The 22,693-nt window shown below is 37.1% G+C and overlaps 1 protein-coding gene across 2 annotated transcripts in view; it reads right to left on the reverse strand.

The window, feature by feature from the left end:
- The window catches only part of LOC136875806 (prostamide/prostaglandin F synthase), a 73,178-nt gene that overhangs the window by 45,283 nt on the left and 5,202 nt on the right, over positions 1-22,693 (reverse strand). For both annotated transcript variants that reach the window (XM_067149409.2, XM_067149408.2), the window contains exon 2: positions 1,695-1,899. In XM_067149409.2, the coding sequence (XP_067005510.2) occupies positions 1,695-1,899 (205 nt within the window). The remainder of the gene's footprint in view (positions 1-1,694; positions 1,900-22,693) is intronic.

Genomic DNA, 22,693 nt, shown 5'->3' on the forward strand with positions numbered 1-22,693 from the left:
GTCTGATGTAAAAATTTGACTCACAGTTAAATGAATCGCAGAGTATTGTTGATTTAAATAATAATTAAAAAAAAAAAAGGAAAATAATTCAGAATTTTGAGATTTTGAGATAGGATTTTCTCAAATAATAATTTATTTAATTTCCTAAGACGATTTATTAAGACTTAGTTCTGTATCTTTACAGAATGAAATTTAATGGAGAACTGCGGATGAATTCCAGCAGGGAAGAGATAAATAATTTTATTTCAAGATTTTGAAAATATTTATAGAATCTGGAAAGTGCTGATATTTTATTTAATAAATGTTAAAACCCATTTCTTTTCTGTGTTTTCATTTGTCGTCAGTCCTTAGATTGTCCCTGACCCCTATAATTTAGCGTTGCCTGTAAGCGAACGTTCCGCCTCTGGGACTTTTGCTTACCGGCTGAGCTGCCCGGCAAAACGGGGGCAGTACCATGGTATTGCACATATGCATGGGATGGCAAAATCTTCGGTCTGTAGGTCAATACATTCTGTGGTAGCTGCAATAAATGATATATTTCCTCAAATTGTTCGTTGACCTGAAAATACTGACTAAACATGTTCCAGGAAGGACATTCCTGGAATCATTAATTCCAATCATTAATCCAACTTTTCCCCTCAAAAGCTCCATGAGCTTTTCCAAATCAAATATTTCCATCCAACCCTTTATTTTGTCTTGTTTTTTCAGACTCTCGCTGAATGCACCGAAATGAATATCTTTCCTTCTTTCTATTTCCCTCAAAATGAATAACTTCCTTTCCTTGACACCATTTTAACAATTCATGCAGAGTGTGCAATTTTGTAACAATTAAGTTTGGCGGCCGAATGTCGTTATTAGCGGCATCTGATTCCAAATGACAGACCAAGGTGGATATGTCAGACTATCGTGGAACATATGCGAGGATCGCGGAAGAACAGAACGGGTGATAACGGAGTAATATCCTATCATCAAAGAAATAAACTGAAAAATAACATTGTAGAATTTAGAAATTCACAGAAATATTAGAGTTCTTTGAATCATTGCTACGTAACTTAAAATATATTAAGATCGGTGAAGCAAGCATAACCTAATTCAACGAATGGAATATGAAGATAAACAGCTGATTCATGCTATAACGTAGTTTGTTTATTGATATGTTGTCACTTGTAAAACTTGTAACAATTCACTAGTAATATACAAGAGACCACCAATCTTTTGTGGAACAGAAATGTACAACTCCATACATTACAAGAACCCACACTAGTAACTTGTAATATACAAGACCATACTTTTATGGAATAGGCCCCTGAGGACTGGTTCAAGGTCCACTCAGCCTATGTGATTAGAATTGAGGAGCTATCTGACAGATAGTGGCCCCGGTCTAGAAAGCCAAGAATAACAGCCGAGAGGATCGGTCATGCTGACCACATGACACCCCGCAATCTGCAGCCATTCGGCTGAGCAGCGGTCGCTTGGTAGGCCAAGGCCCTTTAAGGGCTGTAGTGCCATGGGGTTTGCTAGTTTTCATCTGTTATCCACTAATGCCCATACCTATACCTTGCAGGCAATTAGAGGAACCCTCATCATAAATCACAACAAATAACTGAAGTTATCACACAATGCAGATATTAAAGTGCACAAACAAAAGACTGCATCAAAAACACTGTTTAGGAAAGATACATACAACATCTTACCTCCATCAAAAAATTTCCCATTTACAAAATCCTCTACTCCTAACTCTTCCACTCCAACACCAATTAGGCGAACGTTGTTTTCTCGCAACACAGGAGCAATTTTGCTGATCTCTTTAGCCCATACACGGCAGAATACACAACCCCACCGACGAAAAAAGATAATAACACAAGCTTTATCTTTCCACAGACTCTCCAAGGTCACCATCTGAAACAATGTAATACAGAATAAATCAAATGTATACAAGCTATCTTCCATTATAAACAGAATACAGAAGAAATAAAAATTGATCACCTTTCAAAAGCTCTTGCCACTAGAAGGCAACATTAATATGGCTGAATATTTATTTTCAAAGGCAATGCCTGATACCGAACAGAATAACTTCTGTACAAGTTACCCACACAATCACGGTAAATACCATTCGTCATTAGGCGAGGGCCCTCCAACAGACAGGAAAGAATTTTCTTATTGGAATCCTAGTGATCAAACCACCTGCCCCTTTTCCTACCATGACAGACCTGGAGGAGGTTAACATTGTCAATGCTGAATTATGTATTCCCTATTTGCACAGAGCAATTGCTTCATAACATGTCAATATGTAATCTTGGTGAGCATTTTAGAAAAGTTTGGGGAGTGGATCTGTAAGAGTCACAAGACTAAAATTAATTGCTGGCTTCAAGAATATAGGGAGTACAGTTTGTGAAAAAGACAAGAATGTGTCCCATTTTCAAAATAAGCAGTCTACTTTACAACATAAGGGTGTTGGAAGTCAATAACTATCGGTCTGCTTTCAGACAGCTCATATATTAACTCTCTCGAAGAGGTTCTTTTTGTTTGCCAGGATGATCGCTGTTTGGCAATCTAATTTGTAGCTGTATGCGTGTCAAACACTAGTGTGCTCTCTGCACATGCTACCATGTTGGATGCCCTGTACATAAGTTGTACCATAGACAGGAACTGAGTAATGAACAGCAAGGTACATATATTTTAAAATGTTGGCAATGTGAAAAATTATGCATTATCTGACCCCTCTACAGCTTTGATAGAAAATACATTCTAATCCATTCCCCAATAAGATGGACTTAATCATCAAAACACAAGAAAAAGAACTGGGAAGAATTTCCTTACAAAATGTGGAATGCACAGTTTTGAAAATAGCTGGAAGTAAACAATTGCATTCATTGCATAGCTCTATTGTGGAAGAATGACTACCTATTGTGGACACACAGTGCAGTCAGTTATTATGCTGTTGCCCTAAACGCATCTCATTCTTGTTCAGTATTTTACCACATTTTAATATGTTCCCATAATCTCATTCAGTAAGCTCCTTTCTGGAAGGAACCATAAACAAAAAATAAGTGATAAAAAACCTCCTAGCTCCAGTCACGAATGCTGCTGTGCTCCACGATGGGCCACTATACTAATACTGACCATAAGTGTAAGGAAAAAACACCAGCGCAGTTGTGAGTGGAGCCAGGAGCAGGTGAAGCTTCGACTTTGCAAGGAAAGTTTCTGCCTCCGGGCTTCCTTAATAGTATTACATGCATCAGGCGCCCTCCCTGAAGGGTATCAAAGGTACACGGATCATATATAAAATAAGAGTTTTGTCTATAAATTGCTCAGAATTTAAAAAGAATGGTATATCTGTATCAACGTGTCCACAGTAACAAGGAAATGCACTTTTAATATTCAGTCCTTGCTGTCTGTACGTATGTACATACGCGTATCACGAGAAAACAGCTGAAGAGAATGGAGTGAAAATTGGTATGCAAAGTCCGGGAATGGGCCACTACAATCTAGGCTATAAATAACTATTCATGCTGAGTGAAATGGTAGTTTAGGGGAAGGCCTAAAATATAATTCTCAAATATTTGTTATTAGTGCTCCTATCGGTAAAGTTATATAAAATTAAATTTCCAATCATGTCTTATACATTTTTATCGTACCGGCTATGATAACAGATATTCATGAATTTGTATTTTTGTTGCAAAGACTATATCAACGCTGAACCAGAAGAAAATGGGTGAAAAGAATTTAATGAAAATCAGTATGTAGAGAGGAGGAATAAGAAAATACAGTCTTGGCTATAAGTAATTTTATTCACCCAGGATGAAATGGTAGTTTAGGGGAAGGCACCAATAATTTAATTTCTTAACACCTATGTTATTGGTCCAATCGAAAAGTACTACATAACAAAAGTTAGAGAATACAATTTCTAATCATTTATATTTTATTCAGTTTTACTGTACCGACTGTAATAGGAGTGGTATTTCAGAGTTGGGAGAAAACTTAACCCTAGCATTACCAAGGTAAAATCTCAATTGGATATTGGCGGAGGGGGGACAAATTTACCTGCTATTATTTTCATCTCTAATGAAGTTTTTAATATACAATTCCTGTAATATTACAGTATTGAGATAAATTAACAATGACTGCACTCACAAACAAAAACAACAACAAAGAATAATGAAATTTGCATGGTGTATAGCAACAGTTAAATCATAGGAACATTACGAATGTTCTTTCATTCACTTTCACAGTTGGTACAGAGAATAGTTTTCACAGAATGACCCTTGCAGACTATTGGGAACATCTGCAACAAACCACTGTCACTTTGGTCATCTTGTCTTTGTCCTTAGTGTGAATGGATTTCAAACACTGATATCTCCCTATTGTGTATGGAGTAGAAGCAGTTTGTGAAGTAGCACTAGATAATGACCTTCCAAGAACACTTTCCATAGCTGAAATGATAGGTTTCTTCAAACCAAGCATGTTCTTTGCCTTTTCTTCTGCAAGTGGTCTTAAAAGCTGTTGCCCCAACTGTAACATATACAGCCTCCTGAGATTCGGTTTCTTATTCCAGTCAGGATTGTCTTTTTTTTATGAATATGGTGCAGGCATTTATACAAGCAATATATATTAGGATGAAGAACACAAAGTGGCCATCTTCCCATACCTTGTTTTACAGAGTGATGTCTTGCCATTTGGTCAACACTATCTACACCTTTTGTATTGTTATAATACAAGTTGATCACGGTTATCTTTTTCTCACTAGAATTGTCAATTTTGTCATCACTATGCTGGGTGGAGAGGAGATTTCTCGTGGGTTTTTGCGGGGGATGTACGAAAGCAGGGTTACGGGCGGTCTGTGTTCTTCGGTCCATGAATAAGAACTTGGAGGAATATTTCTCATGGCCCTGGGTTTTCTTCAGCTCCTCTGGTATGTGACGATTGTTCTTCAATGTCCCTGCTAAGGTGAGCTTTGCTTCTTCAAATAATTCTTCTGCCAATTCAATTGATGTGTAATAACGATCTGTTGTAACATTACTTCCAGTCCCCACCACTGGCTTTACCAGACGTTTCACAACCGCCTTTGCAGACCGTTCTTCTGTAGGTCTCATCTTTGCCAGCATAAACTTCCATTTGTAGCACGTATTGGGTATGAGCGTCTGCTAACGTTCTGATCAGGACTCCATACTTTCCTAGTTTATCTTTTAGAAAGAACTTAAAAGGACATCACCCTCTAAAAAGTGATAGCATCTCATCAATTGTTAGATGAAAACCAGGTACATAGCACTTGGGGAACATTTCATTAGTTTTCTGAAACACTTCACGAAGTGGGGCAAATTTATGTTTTCGTCTTTCTGCCCTTGTTGGTCGGTCATCAAATCTGATCAGAGATATCAATTCTATAAATCTTGCATGGCTCATAGAAGCAATGTATATATTCTTGCCCAGCACGCTACTCATACTTTCCTCTGATCTTTAACTTCAGGGAAGAATTGTTCTCTTGTAACAGATCCTTTCGAGCCAGAAGTCCAGCTATTGTTCCATTGATGTATAATATATTTCTTGATTTGTTGCTTAACATAGCACACTGGAGGTTCATCATATGTAATTCTGATGTTTGATGTGGCGGCTAATTTTGCTAAAGTATACCTGCCAACTTTACAAAACCAAAAATCAGATTTTGATATGAAAATCAGGAAAAATCAGGAGATACAATTGGTCAAAGCTGCTTATTCTATATGTCTTGAGCAATAGAGGAATACTATGGCATATATTATAACACTTATTGTCTCAAAACCCAACTGTTGCTATAGGAGGCTACAAGGCTAAAAATTGCACATCTCAATTCCCTCACAGGAAGTATGGAATGAGATGATCATCTCCGATAGCCTTCCAAAAATAGTATGAGCTCATGCTCTACACGTGTGAATCAGTCATGCACTTAGATGCCATTACTTAGCAAATGCATAGATTAATATATTGCATCACGCGTCCATGTGATGATGTGAAGAGCAATGCTATTTTTATCAAGTAATAAATTAAAATTTGCCAGAATTGTCTCCAAATGGTTCCTAAAATCTTTTCAAAAAGTCATTAATCAATATCTTTGGAATTCTGCCACTAAATTACTAAAAAAGACTCCAAATCGAGCAACTAGTCTCTAGAATAGACTAGACTAATGTGAACGAACATGAACAAAGCACGCGAGATTGACAATCGATATACACATCACGATATACAGGTTTCAATAAACATCGCACATTCGCGGGCATTTCTTGTATTATTAAAGGTCGATACTTCATTTCAAAGCAAACAATGAGTGAAGGATTTCTGGCCACTGGCGTACAAAGCTGAAATGGCAGGATTAGGAAACAAATGTCTGAAATACACCCCCCCCACCCAAAAAGCCAAAATCTGGAGAAATAATAGAATAATTAGGAGGCGGGAAAAACTGTCGAAAATCGGGAGTCTCCCGCCTAAATCAGGAAAGTTGGCAGGTATGCTAAAGAATCTGCTCTTTCATTTCCATCCTGTATGACCACGAATCCAAGACATTTCTTCAGCTTCTGTCCTTGTACTACCGGCTATCGGATTCATATTGTACTTGTTAATGGAGCTCAACACCGCTTGCGAATCACTGAGCATCTTCACACATTCTTGTTATTTTTACACCACAGCACTGCATACTTTATGGCCCAGAGTTCAGCCTGAAAAATTAAGCAGCTATTTGAAAGCCTATAGTGGGCTGACAAAATTTCAACACCATCCTGACAGTCTACAAATAGGTAGCCTATAGGGACTGATGGAGCAGCTATGTGATTGGTGTCTAATCGTTTGGATACAAAAATACCTGAAAAACTTGAGAACTTGGTAAACGTTCATTGTGTTGCACATCAACTCCAACTCATTGTTCTTCACTCACTGAAAAATGTAAAACTTAAAAATCATTGATGAAATTGATTCTACATTCAGGAAACTATACGTTTTATCGACATTCACCAAAACGACTTCGCAAACTGAAGAAAATTATGGAGTTGCTGGAATGTGTAATATCTAAATTGCAGTACCTACACCAAGTTAGATGGGTAGCAAGCAAATTAAATACTTTGCATGCAGTTGTCAAGGACTGGGAATGCCTAGTGATACATTATAGAGAATATTTCTGAAAGGAAAGGTGAAGAAGGAATCAAGGCTAAAGGTCTCTACAGAAGATCAAGGACTTCAAATTTGTCATCACAATTTACTTCCTGTATGCCTATCTCTTCCTGAGAGTCAGGATACTAGTTGCTATGGAATCGGAGTGGGCATCTCGGACATATTCTGAGTCGTGGCCCTCCTTGTGCTCAGGCGGCTAGGACTATACAATTCACCGGTGGTCCATAACCCGTTAGAGGAGAGATCCTCACTTTGACTATGTGCAAGTAGGGCAGCATCCTGCTTCATGAATTTACCGAGCTCAGAACACTTTAAGCAAGCCTCGGCCTCGGACCTATGGGAGTAATGGAGTCCCACTCCCATTTGACAGGCGAGGGACTCCTTGGAAACAACTTGGCGACTCAGGCTTGCAGAATGAACGCTGAAAGGCTTAACAGTCTACAATGATAATGTATGTACATATGCCTATCTGAGTATATTCAAAAGACTCATTTGTATTTCAGAGGCATGATCTGATTTTAAGTCAGATAAAAGTGCATGTAAATAATGCAATTAATTCAATACAGCAACTTCAGAACACCTAAGGCCCAATGGCAGAAAAATTTGTTTCTGCTATAACACTTTCAGAAGTTTTCAGTGGAATACAGTTATCAGGTGTGTCGAATAAGAATTTAACGAGCGACTAGGAACATATTTTGGCAGGTGGGATTACCTTTCTGAAAGATACATTTCTTCAAAATGAGGACGTTCAAAGTGCCACTGGTGTTTTTGACATTTCTGGCCATCAGAAAAACAAGTGGAAAATTATGGCAACAGCGAAATACAGGCTTCATGCCACTCATTTTTCAAAACACCTCCAAATTAAGGAGAACAATGTAGAAGACATACTGAGCGAGTGGTATGAGTTCAAAGTAGTCAGGAAAGGTCTTCCACTGAATGATCTACTCGAAAAATTGCAGACTGTGAAAGGACGATTTCCGATTTTAGGAAAACTCCTTAGTATAGAGGCAACAATTCCTGTATCGACTCATGTGAGCGAAGGTTCAGCACAATGAATATTATTAAACATAAACTGTGAACCAAGCTTGCCGAGAAGAACTTAAGTGATCTCATGATATCTTTGAATGGGCCATCATTAAAGGACTGGTGCAACAAAATGTATTGATCGTTTGTGTTTTGGTGGGAAATCAAACAGGCACTTGTAGTATAATTTAAGATATGCTGACCTTGAAGGAGTTAGTATCTCTTAAAATATAAATTTCCATTCTTATAAGAACTGAGACTATGCTACTTACGGTCACATTTCAAAAATAATACGTAGTTTTATCCCAGTATAACCTGTGGTTTTCATAATGTATATTTGCAATAAATGTGCTGGCTCCTGATAAAAAGGGGCTGGCTACTGAATTATTCCTATTTTCTTCTACCCCTGTTGATCACCCTCCATACAGTCCTGATCTTGTCCCATGTGATTTACTGGACTCTTCCCAGAAGTGAAGATGAAGCTGAAGCTGAAAGGGCGACGTTTTGAATTCGACGAGGAGCTTCTGGCAGCATGGGATCAAGCGTGTGAAAATGTAACAGAAGAAAAGTGGCAGAGTTAGTTCAGTGACTGGTTTCAACGTATGGAGAAGTGGAGTGTGGTGGAAATTATGAAAAAGTCTAAAGTGTTCACTAATATTGTAAAATTTTCCTAGTGCTCTCTGTACAGTAGAACAGCATCTATTGTGTTGTGCTAAGCGAGCATTCTTATACAGAGTGCCACTTTCAATTCATTTGCAAATTTCCTGGCATCCTCCGTCCCCATAGGAGTACGGTAGTAAATTGGTAAAGAAGTTCCGCACAACCGGGTCCATTCTCAACAAAAAATCACAAGAGATGAACCATTCTAACAGAGGAAAAACTTGACAAAATAGGAGCTCTCTTGGAAAGAACTTAACCAAATCCCTGTAGTGTTTCACTGTACAAGCTAATGTGTCACCTTCCACCCACAAAGCAACAAAACTGTTAAAAACCAAACCAAACAAACCCACCCCTGCCCACCATTTAAGAGGATCTGATAGTTTCGCTAGGATTCGGTATGTAACTGGTAGCTTCAGTCAGATCACGATGGGTATGTTGACCCAGAACTTTTATTTAGTAGTGATGAGGCATGGCTACACTTAAGTGACTATGTAAATAGTCAAAACAGTCTCTACTGGTGTGCAGAAAATCCCACCAGCTGCATGCCCGTCCAGTTCATGATGTAAAGATAGGAGTTTGGTGCGCAATCAGTACTCTCAGAATTTTAGGGCCTACATTCTTCCGTGAAACAAATGCTGATTGATAAATAGACCGCATTCTCAGACGATTCTTTCAAGAGCCAACGGAAGAAGGAGCAATGGTTACTTCAGGCAAGATAATGCAACGGCACACACTGACTGCTAATCTGTCTATGGAGGTAATACGAGAAGTTTTTGAAGATTGTGTGATTAATTATCCCCCTAGATCTCCTGATATAAATCACTGTAATTATTACCTGTGAGGGATGCTGAAGGGAAAAATGAATGTGAAAAACCCTCACAAAAGAGAACATTGCACAAGTTATTTTGAACATGACATGGGCTGAGATTCGCCGAGTGTCTGCAAACCTGTTTACGAGGTGTCAGGCGTGTTTGACAGCTGAGGGATAACATTTTGAACATCAAATGTAATGCCAGGTAGGTTTTAGAGTAATAGTATCTCTAGAAATGGCTTTCTATAAGTGTGAATTGCCGCGTTGTAGTGGGGACGAAAAGCGTGCGTTATACCAGATAGCGATGGAGTGTCATTGCCGTGCCGTGCTCCGAGTGGCGCTGCGGAGCAAGCTAAAAAAAGCTTAAAAGAGCCTGTAGAAGTAGAATGTTTACGGCTGTCGGCGGCCTGTCATTCCAGCTCGGGAACTTTAGACTAGTACTATTCGTTAAAAGTGAGGAAATGTGGCTTTTCATTTGATCGAGTATTTCATATGATGGCGTTGCTTTTAATTGAGACATTCCTACTGACATTGTAATGACGTATGTTGATTTCAGTTGGGAAAACCACTGCGAGTCTTTCTGAGGATGTAAAAGGGCAGGTGGAGAAAGTATGTGCAATTATAATAAAAACTCCAACTTTATTGTGACCGACGTTACCATTACAATGAAAATTCCCTAACCGAGTCTTCACATGACAAAAGACGCATGATGACTTTCCGCAGCATTTTTGGGGGACCATTAAGAGCTATGCAATTTAATACAATCTTACTACGTGTACACTACCTAACCTAGAATTCTGTACACGGGTACATCAGCTAGTTATAAATAAACATAAATAATACACTTGATAAAGAAACAGACAATTCAAAACAGCACATGTGCAGTTTATGTGGTTTCTTGTGCTTGATCCTGTCCCCGCATAATATCCGTACTTAGTACAGAATCACAAAATGGGCAGCCTCTGATACGAATAAAAATTAATTGCTGACCTTTGCAATAAAATAAAAATGTGATTTGAAGCAAATGAAGCCCTCAAAACACACCCAGAAATGTTGCTCACATGCAAGTGATTTTACACAACTACGTTTCAGTGGACCGTTGGCAAGAGGAACCGAAATCCGAGCTGTTACAGAAATACGGGCAACGTTAAGCATACGTTTTCTGCAAGTTCTGATTAGCTTTTCAGATTTCCAGAATACCAAAGGACAAGATTATTTCTGGTCTATACCCTTTAAATGTACCATAATAGAAATATTTTGTTGCACTAAACCGAGTATTAATGAGGTTTCTACTGTTCTTGTCAGTTATTTCAGTTAACCTGGAACTCCCTTAAACTGGTCAAATTATTCCCCCTCCCAATCAATACAGATTAATGAGTTTCTATTGTACATTTTAACAAAATATGTAGTGAAGTCAGATACATCTTCCACACAAACTCCAAGAAGATTATGCTCTCAGTTCAAATAATGTCTTAACTGAAATGGATTTAGAGGGGACTTCTTTTCAAAGTACTTTCAATAGCTTATCTCCCAGATAAAATCCCTTTCCCTCCTCCAAATAAATTGTTATGCCTTCCACCATTTGGTCAGCTTTCCTGGCCGCATATGCAACCACCCGAGCTCACTCAGGGTCAGTTTGTCAGTGTGTCCAATGTTCTTGCACTACATTAACAACATATTGTGTATTGATTAGGTGGTTAATCTATACATTATAAGTTATATAGTCAATACAGACCAATATGACCACAATTACTCGTAATGTTTTTATGTAAGCGGCGTATTTTGAAGAAAGGTCAAAAAGGAGAGTTATTAATACAATTATAAATAATAGTTTGGCAATAAGCATGTGGCAAAACAGGCAAAACCTTTATGAAATCTCCCCAAGAACAATAATTCCCCTCCGGAAGGAATGGAATATTGTTCCCTATGATATTTTTGAAGACAATTCACCCATAAATTATTTTTGGCCTATGCCCTTTAAATGTACAATAATAGAAGTGTTTTGTTGCTCTAAACCGAGTTTTAGTGAAGTTTCTACTGTTCTTATAGGTTATTTCAGTTAAACCGGTCAACTTATCCCCCCCCAATCTATCTTGCACAAACTCTACGAAGATTATGCCGACAGTTTGAATAATGGGCGCTATCCCATATTGAGTCATTCTAAATTAATAAATACATACATAATCATTATAGACTGTTATGCCTTTCAGCGTTCAGTCTGCAAACCTCATTTAAATTTAGAGGAATTTCAAATGTAATGTGCACTGTTCAACCATTAGGCAGCAAAACAGTGGCTATTCCTATCCACCTTACTGATAACATTAAGCCCTAAATTTAATCCCTTTCGTATATCTTAAATATTTTTTGAGTTCCCCAGGACAATCTATGAAAAATGCGTTCTTGACATTTGTGTTGTTTTGTTCGAGCACATCAATAATTTCATTAATAATTAAAAGTTGTTCCTGATTTTTTATGAGTACCATGCCAACCAAATCAAATTTAACAAAATTAATTAAATTAACAAATTAGTATGACATGGAGGGTCCACTTCGCTAACTACCAGAATGGAAGAATTTACAGCCTCAGTTCCTCTGTTTTAATTATTGCGTTGATTGGGTGAAAATTCCTTTTGGGGATCATTGCAAGTATCTAGGTGTTAATATAAGGAAAGATCTGTATTGGGGTAATCACATAAATGGGATTGTAAATAAAGGGTACAATCTCGGCACATGGTTATGAGTGTGTTTAGGGGTTGTTGTAAGGATGTAAAGGAGAGGTCATTTAAGTCTCTGGCAAGACCCCAACTAGAGTATTGTTCCAGTGTATGGGACCCTCACCAGGATTACCCGATTCAAGAACTGGAAAAAAATCCAAAGGAAAGAAGCTCAATTTGTTCTGGGTGATTTCCGACAAAAGAGTAGCGTTACAGAAATGTTGCATAGTTTGGGCTGGGAAGAATTGGGAGAAAAGATGAGCTGCTCGACTAAGTGGTATATTACGAGTGATGAAAATCATAGCGAATCCATATTGAAAATAACCTTATGAAAAATATGAGAAATTATTTTTCTTCCACCTATTCAATACAACTCAATATTTAAGGTGGAGTTAAATCCTCATTGAAATAAGAATTGGTGCATGTTTCACCCTTTCCTATGGGGCATAATCAGCCATAGAGTTGCCTCAAACAATATCACGTACCCGATTTTTAAAAAATCTAAAATATACTACAAAATTTAATACGTTAAAAAACTTCACCTAAAAAAGCAGTCATTACACGAGTAACTTGATTTAAATACAAGTGGAATTAATGTTTATGGCCTTGAGCCATGGTCAATGTTTAATATGAATGAAAGTATAAAATACTGTTTACAAAACAATGAAAATTAATGGAGAACAAAGATAAAATTGGTTATGTAACAAAATGCATTCCAACAATGCCATTTTTGCGTAAATATTAAACTTAGAACTTATTTGATATCTTTTGAATAAGACTATATTAAGTACACATGCCAAGGTCCAATATTACGTAAAAATGGCAGTGTTGGAATGCATTTCCTTACCAAGTTTTTACATAATCAATTTTATTTTTATTCTCTATTCACTTTCATCATTTTGTAAACAATATTTATACTTTCATTCATATTCAACATTGACCAGGGCTCAAGGCCATCAGTATTGTTAATTCCACTCGTATCTAAATCAAGTTACCCTTGTAATGACGGCTTTTTAGGTGAAGTTTTTTAACGTACTCAATTTTGTAGTATATTTCAAATTTTTAAAAAATCAGGTAACATATGGTTTGAGGTAATGTTAAGGCTGATGATGCCCTATAGGAAAAGGCAAAACATGCACCAATTCTTATTTTAATGAGGATTTAACTCTAACTTAAATATTGAGTTTCATTGGAAAGGTGGAAGAAAAATTTCTCATATTTTTCATAAGTGGTATGCTCAGAGCAGTCAGCGGAGAGATGGCGTGGGATGATAGACGAATAAGTTTGAGTGGTGTCTTTAAAAGTAGGAAAGATCACAATATTGTCCCCTTCAAATATGGCCTATAATAAGTATTTTGTTACATGTGGTTAACAGCTGGTATCATTCTTTCATTGAGTGTGTAATGTTAAAAGTTTATTCAGGCACAGCCGTGTCTCCATTCAGAAAACTGGTTTGACAAGTTTGGGGTGGATTATGTATTGATTTTTCCGGCCTGATGATCGACCAGCACACCGTAGTCACCGTGACCGGCCAGAAATTTCCCAAGGTTGTTCCATATCGCTGGCACGTGGCAAATGTACTCGAAGCTGTACTTTGTAGAATAATGATAGCCTATCAGGCCAAAGTGCAATGTCCAATTACAAAGCAATGCCATGCCACACCTTCAGTTGAAAACAAGTACGTGTGCACAAGGAATAAACCCTCTCTCTAATTTTGATGTTCTCCGAGTGCTGCAGATTTTCGTGAACAAAGTTACGTATCCTCTTCACCATAATTTCTCCACGGGGTCGTGTATGATAAAATTCTAAACTGTTTGTGTTAGTTTCAGCTATCACCAAGTCAAGAAGAAAGAGGACCTTTACAATTCACAATCGTATTTGCCAGGATGTCTCGCCTATCTTCTAGAAGAGCCACCAATTTGCATCTGGAAATGGACTTTGTTGTAGACATGCTGTGCTAAAATGTACGCACCATCTAGTATAAGGGAGTTAGCGACTGGACGCAGATCCACATGTGAGCAGATTCCTTGATCGGAGGCGAGATCCAGAACTTTTTTGTAACATTTCACTGTTCATCTATGTAGAAGTAGTACGATCCTATTCACTGATAGTATTTCTATTAGAATAGTTGTATTTTGGAATATTTTCATCCTTCTTTCTCAATGGTGTAATAGGAGTGTTACATTGTGTGCGAGTGATTTGTTGGATTCTATTAACGTAGTTAGTCAGTGAATGCGGTAAGATATTATTCTAATGTCCCTCTGAAGATTAAAAGTGATATTTAAAAATCGGAGACCTCTCCGATAAAATATAAGTTTATTTGAAGCAACTTCCAGTTTTGTGAACTCGTGTGGGACAGGATTACGTACCTGATATTTCAGCTTATGCATTTCTGTGGAATTATGCATGATAGTGTCATCAAATTCTGTGATAGAATCAGATTTTTTGGCAGAATTAATAGGTAATCAGCAGCAATAATAATAATAATAATAATATTATTATTATTATTATTATTATTATTATTATTATTATTATTATTATTATTATTAATAATAATAATAATAATAATAATAATAATAAAATTGAAGGTCGGGTTAAACTAAAATTTAATGGTCATGAGCGATAAATTATATTTGCTGTTATTCTGTTATGTTTGATTTGTGCTCTATTGGTGGATTATGTGCCTGGAATACAGCGGATTCTGTGGGATTAATTTGTGATTTTATTTGGAGAAGCATGTATCTTTAGTACCATGCCTTCTGCGAATGTGGAGCACGTATTTACAATAATGTGGATGAGATTTAGGAGTAATAATAGTTTATCGCGACTCATGAACCACATGTCCGATGACATTGATGTTTAGCCATTATTTATGTGTGTGGTAATTGTCGACCAATTCTTCTGAATATTGAAAACTGATTTTTAGATGATCAATATTGTGTTAATTCTACCATTTTCTTTTCTAAGTGACTGCCCAGATTCAATCACATTTCAATGACTGTCGAGCATAACAATTTATCAGATACCATCGTCTGAATATTCCATGGAAAGGATTAAAATGAAAATCAAAACTTAAAACTAAATTCCAGAATTTGATTGTAAAATATGTAAATAATAATCTTGTATCATACATGTGAATGTAGAATGAGTGCAGTAGTTAGTGATATTTTTCAGTGATTTATCGAAATGTGGTTCTGACCTGGCCACGTGCTTATCACAGTGGGCCCAGGTTATTTCGGCGTTCTTTGTGAGTACTTGTTTTGCAAGGATGAATACCTTTAGTAAATTTTATTGAAAATCTATGTAAAGTTAACATTGATGAACTATTTAAAAATGATACGTGCATATTATTTCATTCACGTATGAGCAAAATACAGAACTTTCAAATATTGCAAATGAATAATTTTCAAGGCATCGTGTAACATGAGTTAATGTCATTCATTATTTAAAGCACATTAGGATTTTCATGGAAATAATAATTCTTGAGAACATAATCAATGTTTGTAAAGTCTAAAATGGACATGATCAAGTGAATTGAAGTTACGTTAATTTAGATATTTTCAAGGGTGTAATTCAGATGATTCAACATCAATGGAACTTATCCATGAATAAGATGATTATGTAATATTTTCTAATAATATTTGTAGACGATGCCATCATCAGTTCATTTTTCTTTATGAAATTAAAGTTGACAATTCTTGAGCTAATAGAAATGTTATTGCAATAACTCATTGTTGCTAAATTTTTAATTTGTTAATAATTCGACAAATGTCAGGATGAGGTTCACCTCATTTCATTTTTTTAAAGCCAGATGTGGGCTAATTTTTACTTTATATTTCAGTTAACCCTAGAATGGTAACAAGGAAATTTAACGCTTATTGGTAACTACACAATTAGAAATAGGAAAGGATTTCCACCTATCAATACTTGTTTATTGCACTTATTATGCTACAGGACCAGTTTCAACCCTTTACATAAGGTCATCTTCAGCTGAACCATACATACATATCTATGTGATGAAGCTATGATTAAGATTATGTTGTCAAAGGACCGCCATACGATAATAAACATTAGGTCACATCCAAATGGGGCATGTAGTAACGTGAACTGGCGTATATGTCACTATGTACAAATGTCTAAAATAGTATGTTTAGGGTCTTAAAATTAATTGATAAAACACATCTCTACTTAAAACTTATATACTATATATGTACAAGACGAATACAATATATGGGAGCACTTCATGTACGTGAACGTTCGTGTCTTGCTTGTTCAATTCATCGGATGACTCCCGTGTTCAAGTCTTATTTACACAATTGTACACTGAGCTGCTGTTCCGGGAGTTTAAATGATATGGTTTGCTTGTAAAATTGTATAAGTAAAAGATTGTCTTCATGTATGTACATAGAATAAAACACTCAATTTTAAAAAGGTGCCACACATATGGATAAAATTAGGCTAAAATATGTTCAGCTCTGCTGTGTGTGTTGCCTTATGTTAAAATCAAATCATGTTGTCCTGTGACGTCCATAAAATTTGAGCGACATTTGGTTCAAAGTAGTGGCTCCTTTCCCATTTGTAGTTGTTCGGTGATGTTATATTTATCTGTGGAAGATAAGATTGAGCTGTGAGTGATATTTATGTTGGAGGAATGTCTAAGGGTTATGTGTGCTAATTTGAATGTGTACTTACTGTTGGTGTGGCTGAGATGTGTTTGACATGCGAGCTTGTAATGTACTACTTCGTGTTATTCTTGGGCTCATACTAGCTGCTGTGAGGGGAAGGGAAGGAGGGGTAGGGAGAGTTGCTGTTGTGGTATTGATAACTATACGCTTCCAAGGTGTACACGGCGCAAAACAACGTCTGTACTGTCTCCTATGTTTTTCTCCAACGTTCATGTTAACTACATCACTAAGTATAGAGGTGAATTCATTTATATTTTCTTTCTGAAACTTGAATTAATTATTCTATTTCCAACACAAGATATACAAGGCACAAATGGTACATAAAAAACACCAGTAAAAAACTAGACTCTCAAGACAGTCTTACTAGCTTGTTGAAAGTAAATTCTTGTTCCAGAAGTAACTCAAGTAAAAGAAAAATAACCTACAACAAATTTGATAAAATCTCATGAAATAAACTAGAAAGAATCACACCAATTGATGTCAACTATGCGCCTCTCAGGCGCACTACATTACGTAAGAGGGTTATTACTCGCCGAATGTGGAAAGGAACACGGCTGGGACGTGACACACACGTAGGGAGAGGGGGGGGGCTGTTTGAAGCATAGCTGGAGGGTAGGGATGCCCTGTCACGGTCACTCGCTTTTACGGGCATTTGCATTTGCGTGTACGTCTATGAGGCATATTGTTACCATTCTAGGGTTAAATACAGGCTTCATTATGAAAGGAGAAAGTTATTGTATCAGACATTAGGAGAAGAATCCAAACAAATATCAGCAAGATTATATTGTTAAATTTTTTTTCATGTTCGGTGAAGTGCTATTTATAATAAATGTCAAACCTATTGTTTTAATTATTTGTTTTTCCATTGTCATCAGTCCTTTAACTTTACCTGCCCTTGAAAATAAGCAAAGCCAGTCAGCGAATGGTCCACGTCTGGGACTCTCGCTCACCGGCTGAGCCTGCCAGGAAACTAGGGGGCAATATGAAGATAAAGTTGGAATTCAAGAGGACAAATTGGGGGCAAATATTTCTTTATAGGAAGGGCAGTTAGCGATGGGAATAGCTTACCAAGGGAGATGTTCAATAAATATCCAATTTCTTTGAAATCATTTAAGAAAATGCTAGGAAACAATGATAGGGAATCTGCCAACTGGGAGACTGCCCTAAATGCAGATCAACATTCATTGACTGATCCCTACTTCACATCCAGATCCCTCTACGGTTATCACCACTCCCTAAGCCCACCCAGTTTCCCTGAATGTACCTTGCTATAATCCTTCTACACAAACTTCCTAACTTATATGTACCACTGGGGATGAAGTGAAGACCATTTGAGTGTAAACCCTTATCTCCTATCCACCCATTAGATCTACAAATCAAGTCCCAATTTCACCACATACCCATTCCATTGTCTCTTTTAGATCCCCAATTACCCTCCAGTCAGTATCCCTCCTACACAGTATCCCATTGATAACACTGGTAGATAATGAATTTGTCATACAGAAACAAAATTCAGGTGTGCATGCATTTTCATCTGCTAATCCCAAAAATGAAGTCAGAAATTGTCGATCACACACTTTTTTTTGTAATATTGAAAATGTTTTTCCTGTTTATTAGCATTGGAGGTATATAGACTGCTGATTAGAAGCATTTTACATTTGAATTTAATTTCATTTTGTCAACAGTGGACTTACAACATTTGGTGATTGTTGCCTTGAATTCACAAGTTACAATAATTCTCCTACAAAGCAATGATTTTAAGGTAAAGTTTGCAGATGAGTCAGTGTGTCCAACTGTAGCGGAATGTGTTGTTGCTATGTGCTTTAAATTACTAACTAGCAAATTCTAAATGGGTCTAGTACACCAAGAGGTACGTAGGTTCTATCTAGCCTCAGTATCAGACAACTTACAGTGAACAACTGGAAACAAGGAGCAGAGCAAGAACATGAAAAGGTTCTTCATGTTGTCCACAAATTGAAAACAAGACCACTTTGAAGAAGAATCGACTATGCTTGTTGGAAAATAGTAAAATTCGAAATTATATTTCCAACATTTTTGCAAATTGGAAGAAAGCTTGTTAGAATTTATATTCTGACACTGCGTGGCAGAGTGTAGTGGAATTTCAGAGAACCCGTAGCAACTTCTGTTATGGACACACTGCGAGTTGGAGCTTTCTTAAAAAAGAAGCTAATTCTGTGCTCTCTTCAGTTGTCAATTGGATTGTGATAGAAGTGTGTAATACGATCCACAATAGTGCATTATAAGGAGGAGTGTAAAGTGTATTTGTGTAATGTGTATAAGAAAATGTAAAGACGTTTTAAACAAAAAACAAGAAACACTAAACAAAAAACTAGCTACTTTAAAAGACACGAAACAAATCAACCAAACCTCCCCAAAAAAAAAAAGAAAAACTTTGCTACTAGGCAACACCCCTACAACTATAAACTTATCAAAAACTTGTTTCTCAGACGAAGAATTGGATATTCTTAATAAGGGCAGGAAATTCAATTGGCCGGATCCCAACAAAGTGGACAACCTCATCACCACAGCTGCCGAAATCAAATCTAACATTAATAAACTCCCCACCGACAAATTTATCGACGTTAGATTTGAAATTAAAAAGAAACTTCCCTCTTCAGTCAATCTCTCCCACCCACCCACACACTCTTCAACGTGACAAAGATTTTGTTGAGAAAAAAAAAAAAAAAAAAAACTCCTTCCTTTTGCAAGAGCAAGAATATCAAAAACTTACTATCATGAATCCTGAACTACCATCCGCAAAAGCATTACCCAAAATCCATAAAAAAAGAAGTTCCCGTGCGCCCTATTATAAATAGCAGGAACAGTCCCACATATAAAGTCCCAAGACTTTTACACTATTTTCTTAAACACTTCAAATTCAAAAATGAAGCATACGTTAAAAATATTCCATTGACTTCTGTGAAAAATTAACACAATTTAAACTACAACCTAACCATATAATGGTCTGTCGCAAGTAGGGAGCACTATTATGTCTATAATTTCATTTTTTTGCTTTGTGTATTGTAAATGAGGGGGATTAACCACTCAACCAGTTTCAAGTGTTTACTTGTTTAGTTGTAACTTGGTTCCCTGTGTCGAAGGGAATGTCATATAGGTTTCGCTGACGTATTCGTAATTACAGTAAGTTGTTAGATACTAAATTGGGGATGCATTTTTATCTCGTCCGAAAATTTACTATTTTCTTAATTTATGTATTTTGGAGTTTCATGTACTCGGTACGGTCCCAAAGACTTATACTATTTTATCTTTAATACTATTTTATTTTGCCAAGGACATTAAAATTTGGTTTGCTCCTATTGGAAGAATTTCATTCTGCCGTAGTATAGTGCGTCCTGAATTTCCCCCCCCACCCTTAAGCCTGTAAGCTAGATATAGATCCGGACAAACCACCCCAGGAGATCCAGTAGTTAAGATCAAGGGTGCGGAGAAGTGTGTTCGAATCCTCCACAGGCCCTAGGCGTTGCCACATTTGTTGTCATGGATACTTGAACTTTGCTTTCACTGTGGCTTCGTATCCCAGGTCAGAAAGGGTTCATTATTATTATTATTATTATTATTCATGTTATTGGCTTTACTTCCCACTAACTATTCTCTTACGGCTTTCGGAGACCCCAAGGTGCCGAAATTTAGTCCCGCAGGAGTTCTTTTACGTGCTAGTAAATCTACCGGCACGAGGTTGACTTATCTGAGCACCTTCAAATACCACCGAACTGAGCCAGGATCGAACCTGGCAAGTTGGGGTCAGAAGGCCAGCGCCTCAACCGTCTGAGCCACTCAGCCTGGCACATTATAGATGCCAGTTGCATTAGTATTGACAAATACATTACACTTCAATGGATAACTATCAAGGTTACCTTTCAGCTAGTAATCACAGTATGATATGGTAATACGAAAAATGATATGTCCCCTATATTATAATAAATAATTACATTAACAATTATACAGTAGAGATACAGTACTCATGGGGCATGCGATACTTTTAAAAATATGATCAGAATGAGTTTGTAAATCCACTGCCTTGCTGCGCTCCCTTAGAAGTAACAAACCAATCTAAATATCTGCTCCCTATTTGGACACACCTCTGACAATGGGTATACAGCAGTTTCACTTTTCTGATAAGAGCCTGGAATGTTTCTTCTTGATAGACAATCCCAGATCGTGTCCCTAGGAACCCGTCATAAGCCTTTTCGAGATCAAAGACAAAGATGATATATCTTCCTTTCTCCCAGTATTTCTCTATAATCATCCTAACAGCAAAGACGAGGTCAGTCGTTCTATCACCCCTAAATCCACATTGTTCTTCTAGCTGAGGATTAATGCTATTCCTGAGCCATTTACTAACAATACATGGGACAGGAGTCAGACTCCTCTGTAGTTGCTACATTGAAGTTTGCTTCTCTTTTTGAAGAGGGGAACTATAATCTCCTTTGTCCAATCTTCTGGAACCTTATCTTCCTTCCAGATGGCATTCAAACAACCAAGTCCACAGGAATTACCACAGCCTTTATCATGTCAACACTCCATCGATGCCCGGCGATTTGCTTTTCTGCATGTTTTTTAAAGTGTTTTCAATTTCTGACCAAGTCAGGGGAGGCTCATTTTTGCTCTCAGCTTCTGGACCTTCTTTCTCCATTACATCTTTTCCATTATATAACTGCATAAAATAGTTCATCACTTGTCTTATGTCCATCTCTTTCTACACAGCCATTTCATCCTCATTTTCTATAGTTTCACAGGTATATATGGTTTTCTTATATATTTCATAACGCTGTACAAGAGCTTCCCGTTTTTGCTGTCTTTTCTAATTTGGCAGTGAAATCCAACCAACATTTTTCTTTCTCCGATTTGATTAATCTCTTAGCTTTAAGTTTCAAGTCTCTGTACTTCTGACCTAATTTGGTCACTTTTCTTATCAATTCAAAATATTAAATCAGAGAAGAGCTAAATATAGAACTGTTAGTACAGAAGATACAGACAGCAAGACAGATGGTTTGGACATGTAAAAAGAATGTGAAAGGAATGGGTAGCAAGAAGGGAATTGGAAAGAAGTTAAGGGAAAGAGACCAGTTCAAAGACCGAGAATAAGGTGGGTGGATCAGATTTGGAAGGACATTAGAGAAGCTGGATTGGATGTGGCAGAAGTAATGGAGCAGGAAAAGTGGAAGGACAGAAAGGAGTGGAAGAGGCTTGTTAACCACACCCGGGCAAACGGAATGGGACACTGATGATGATCTTATCAATAGCTAAATGGTTACAACGCAACCAAACTATTCTGTCTGCTTTTGGAACATTCTGAATTACCTTGCTCACCCAGTACCACTATAGTTACCCTAAAGCTATGTCACAATGAGTTTAGGCTTATAAAATATAGGCTAAACAATTCAGGTAAACGAAAGATAACAAATACTGTTCTAGATTTTATTAATCTTAAGATATGTACTGTAAAACAGGCAACTCCCTTGAGTTATAATACTGACCAGGAAAACTAGTAGAAAGAGCCCGCTGTGCTTCAAGCTGGCTCAGTCAACTAGAAAAAGAAACTCAGGATAGTAAGGAATTTCAAGTTACCCAATTGCAACAGTCAAGTTTTAGGGAGGAAGGGGGTCTGAGATTGCTCCTGGT

Source organism: Anabrus simplex, chromosome 6, assembly GCF_040414725.1.
Source record: "Anabrus simplex isolate iqAnaSimp1 chromosome 6, ASM4041472v1, whole genome shotgun sequence".
NCBI classification, from domain to species: domain Eukaryota; kingdom Metazoa; phylum Arthropoda; class Insecta; order Orthoptera; family Tettigoniidae; genus Anabrus; species Anabrus simplex.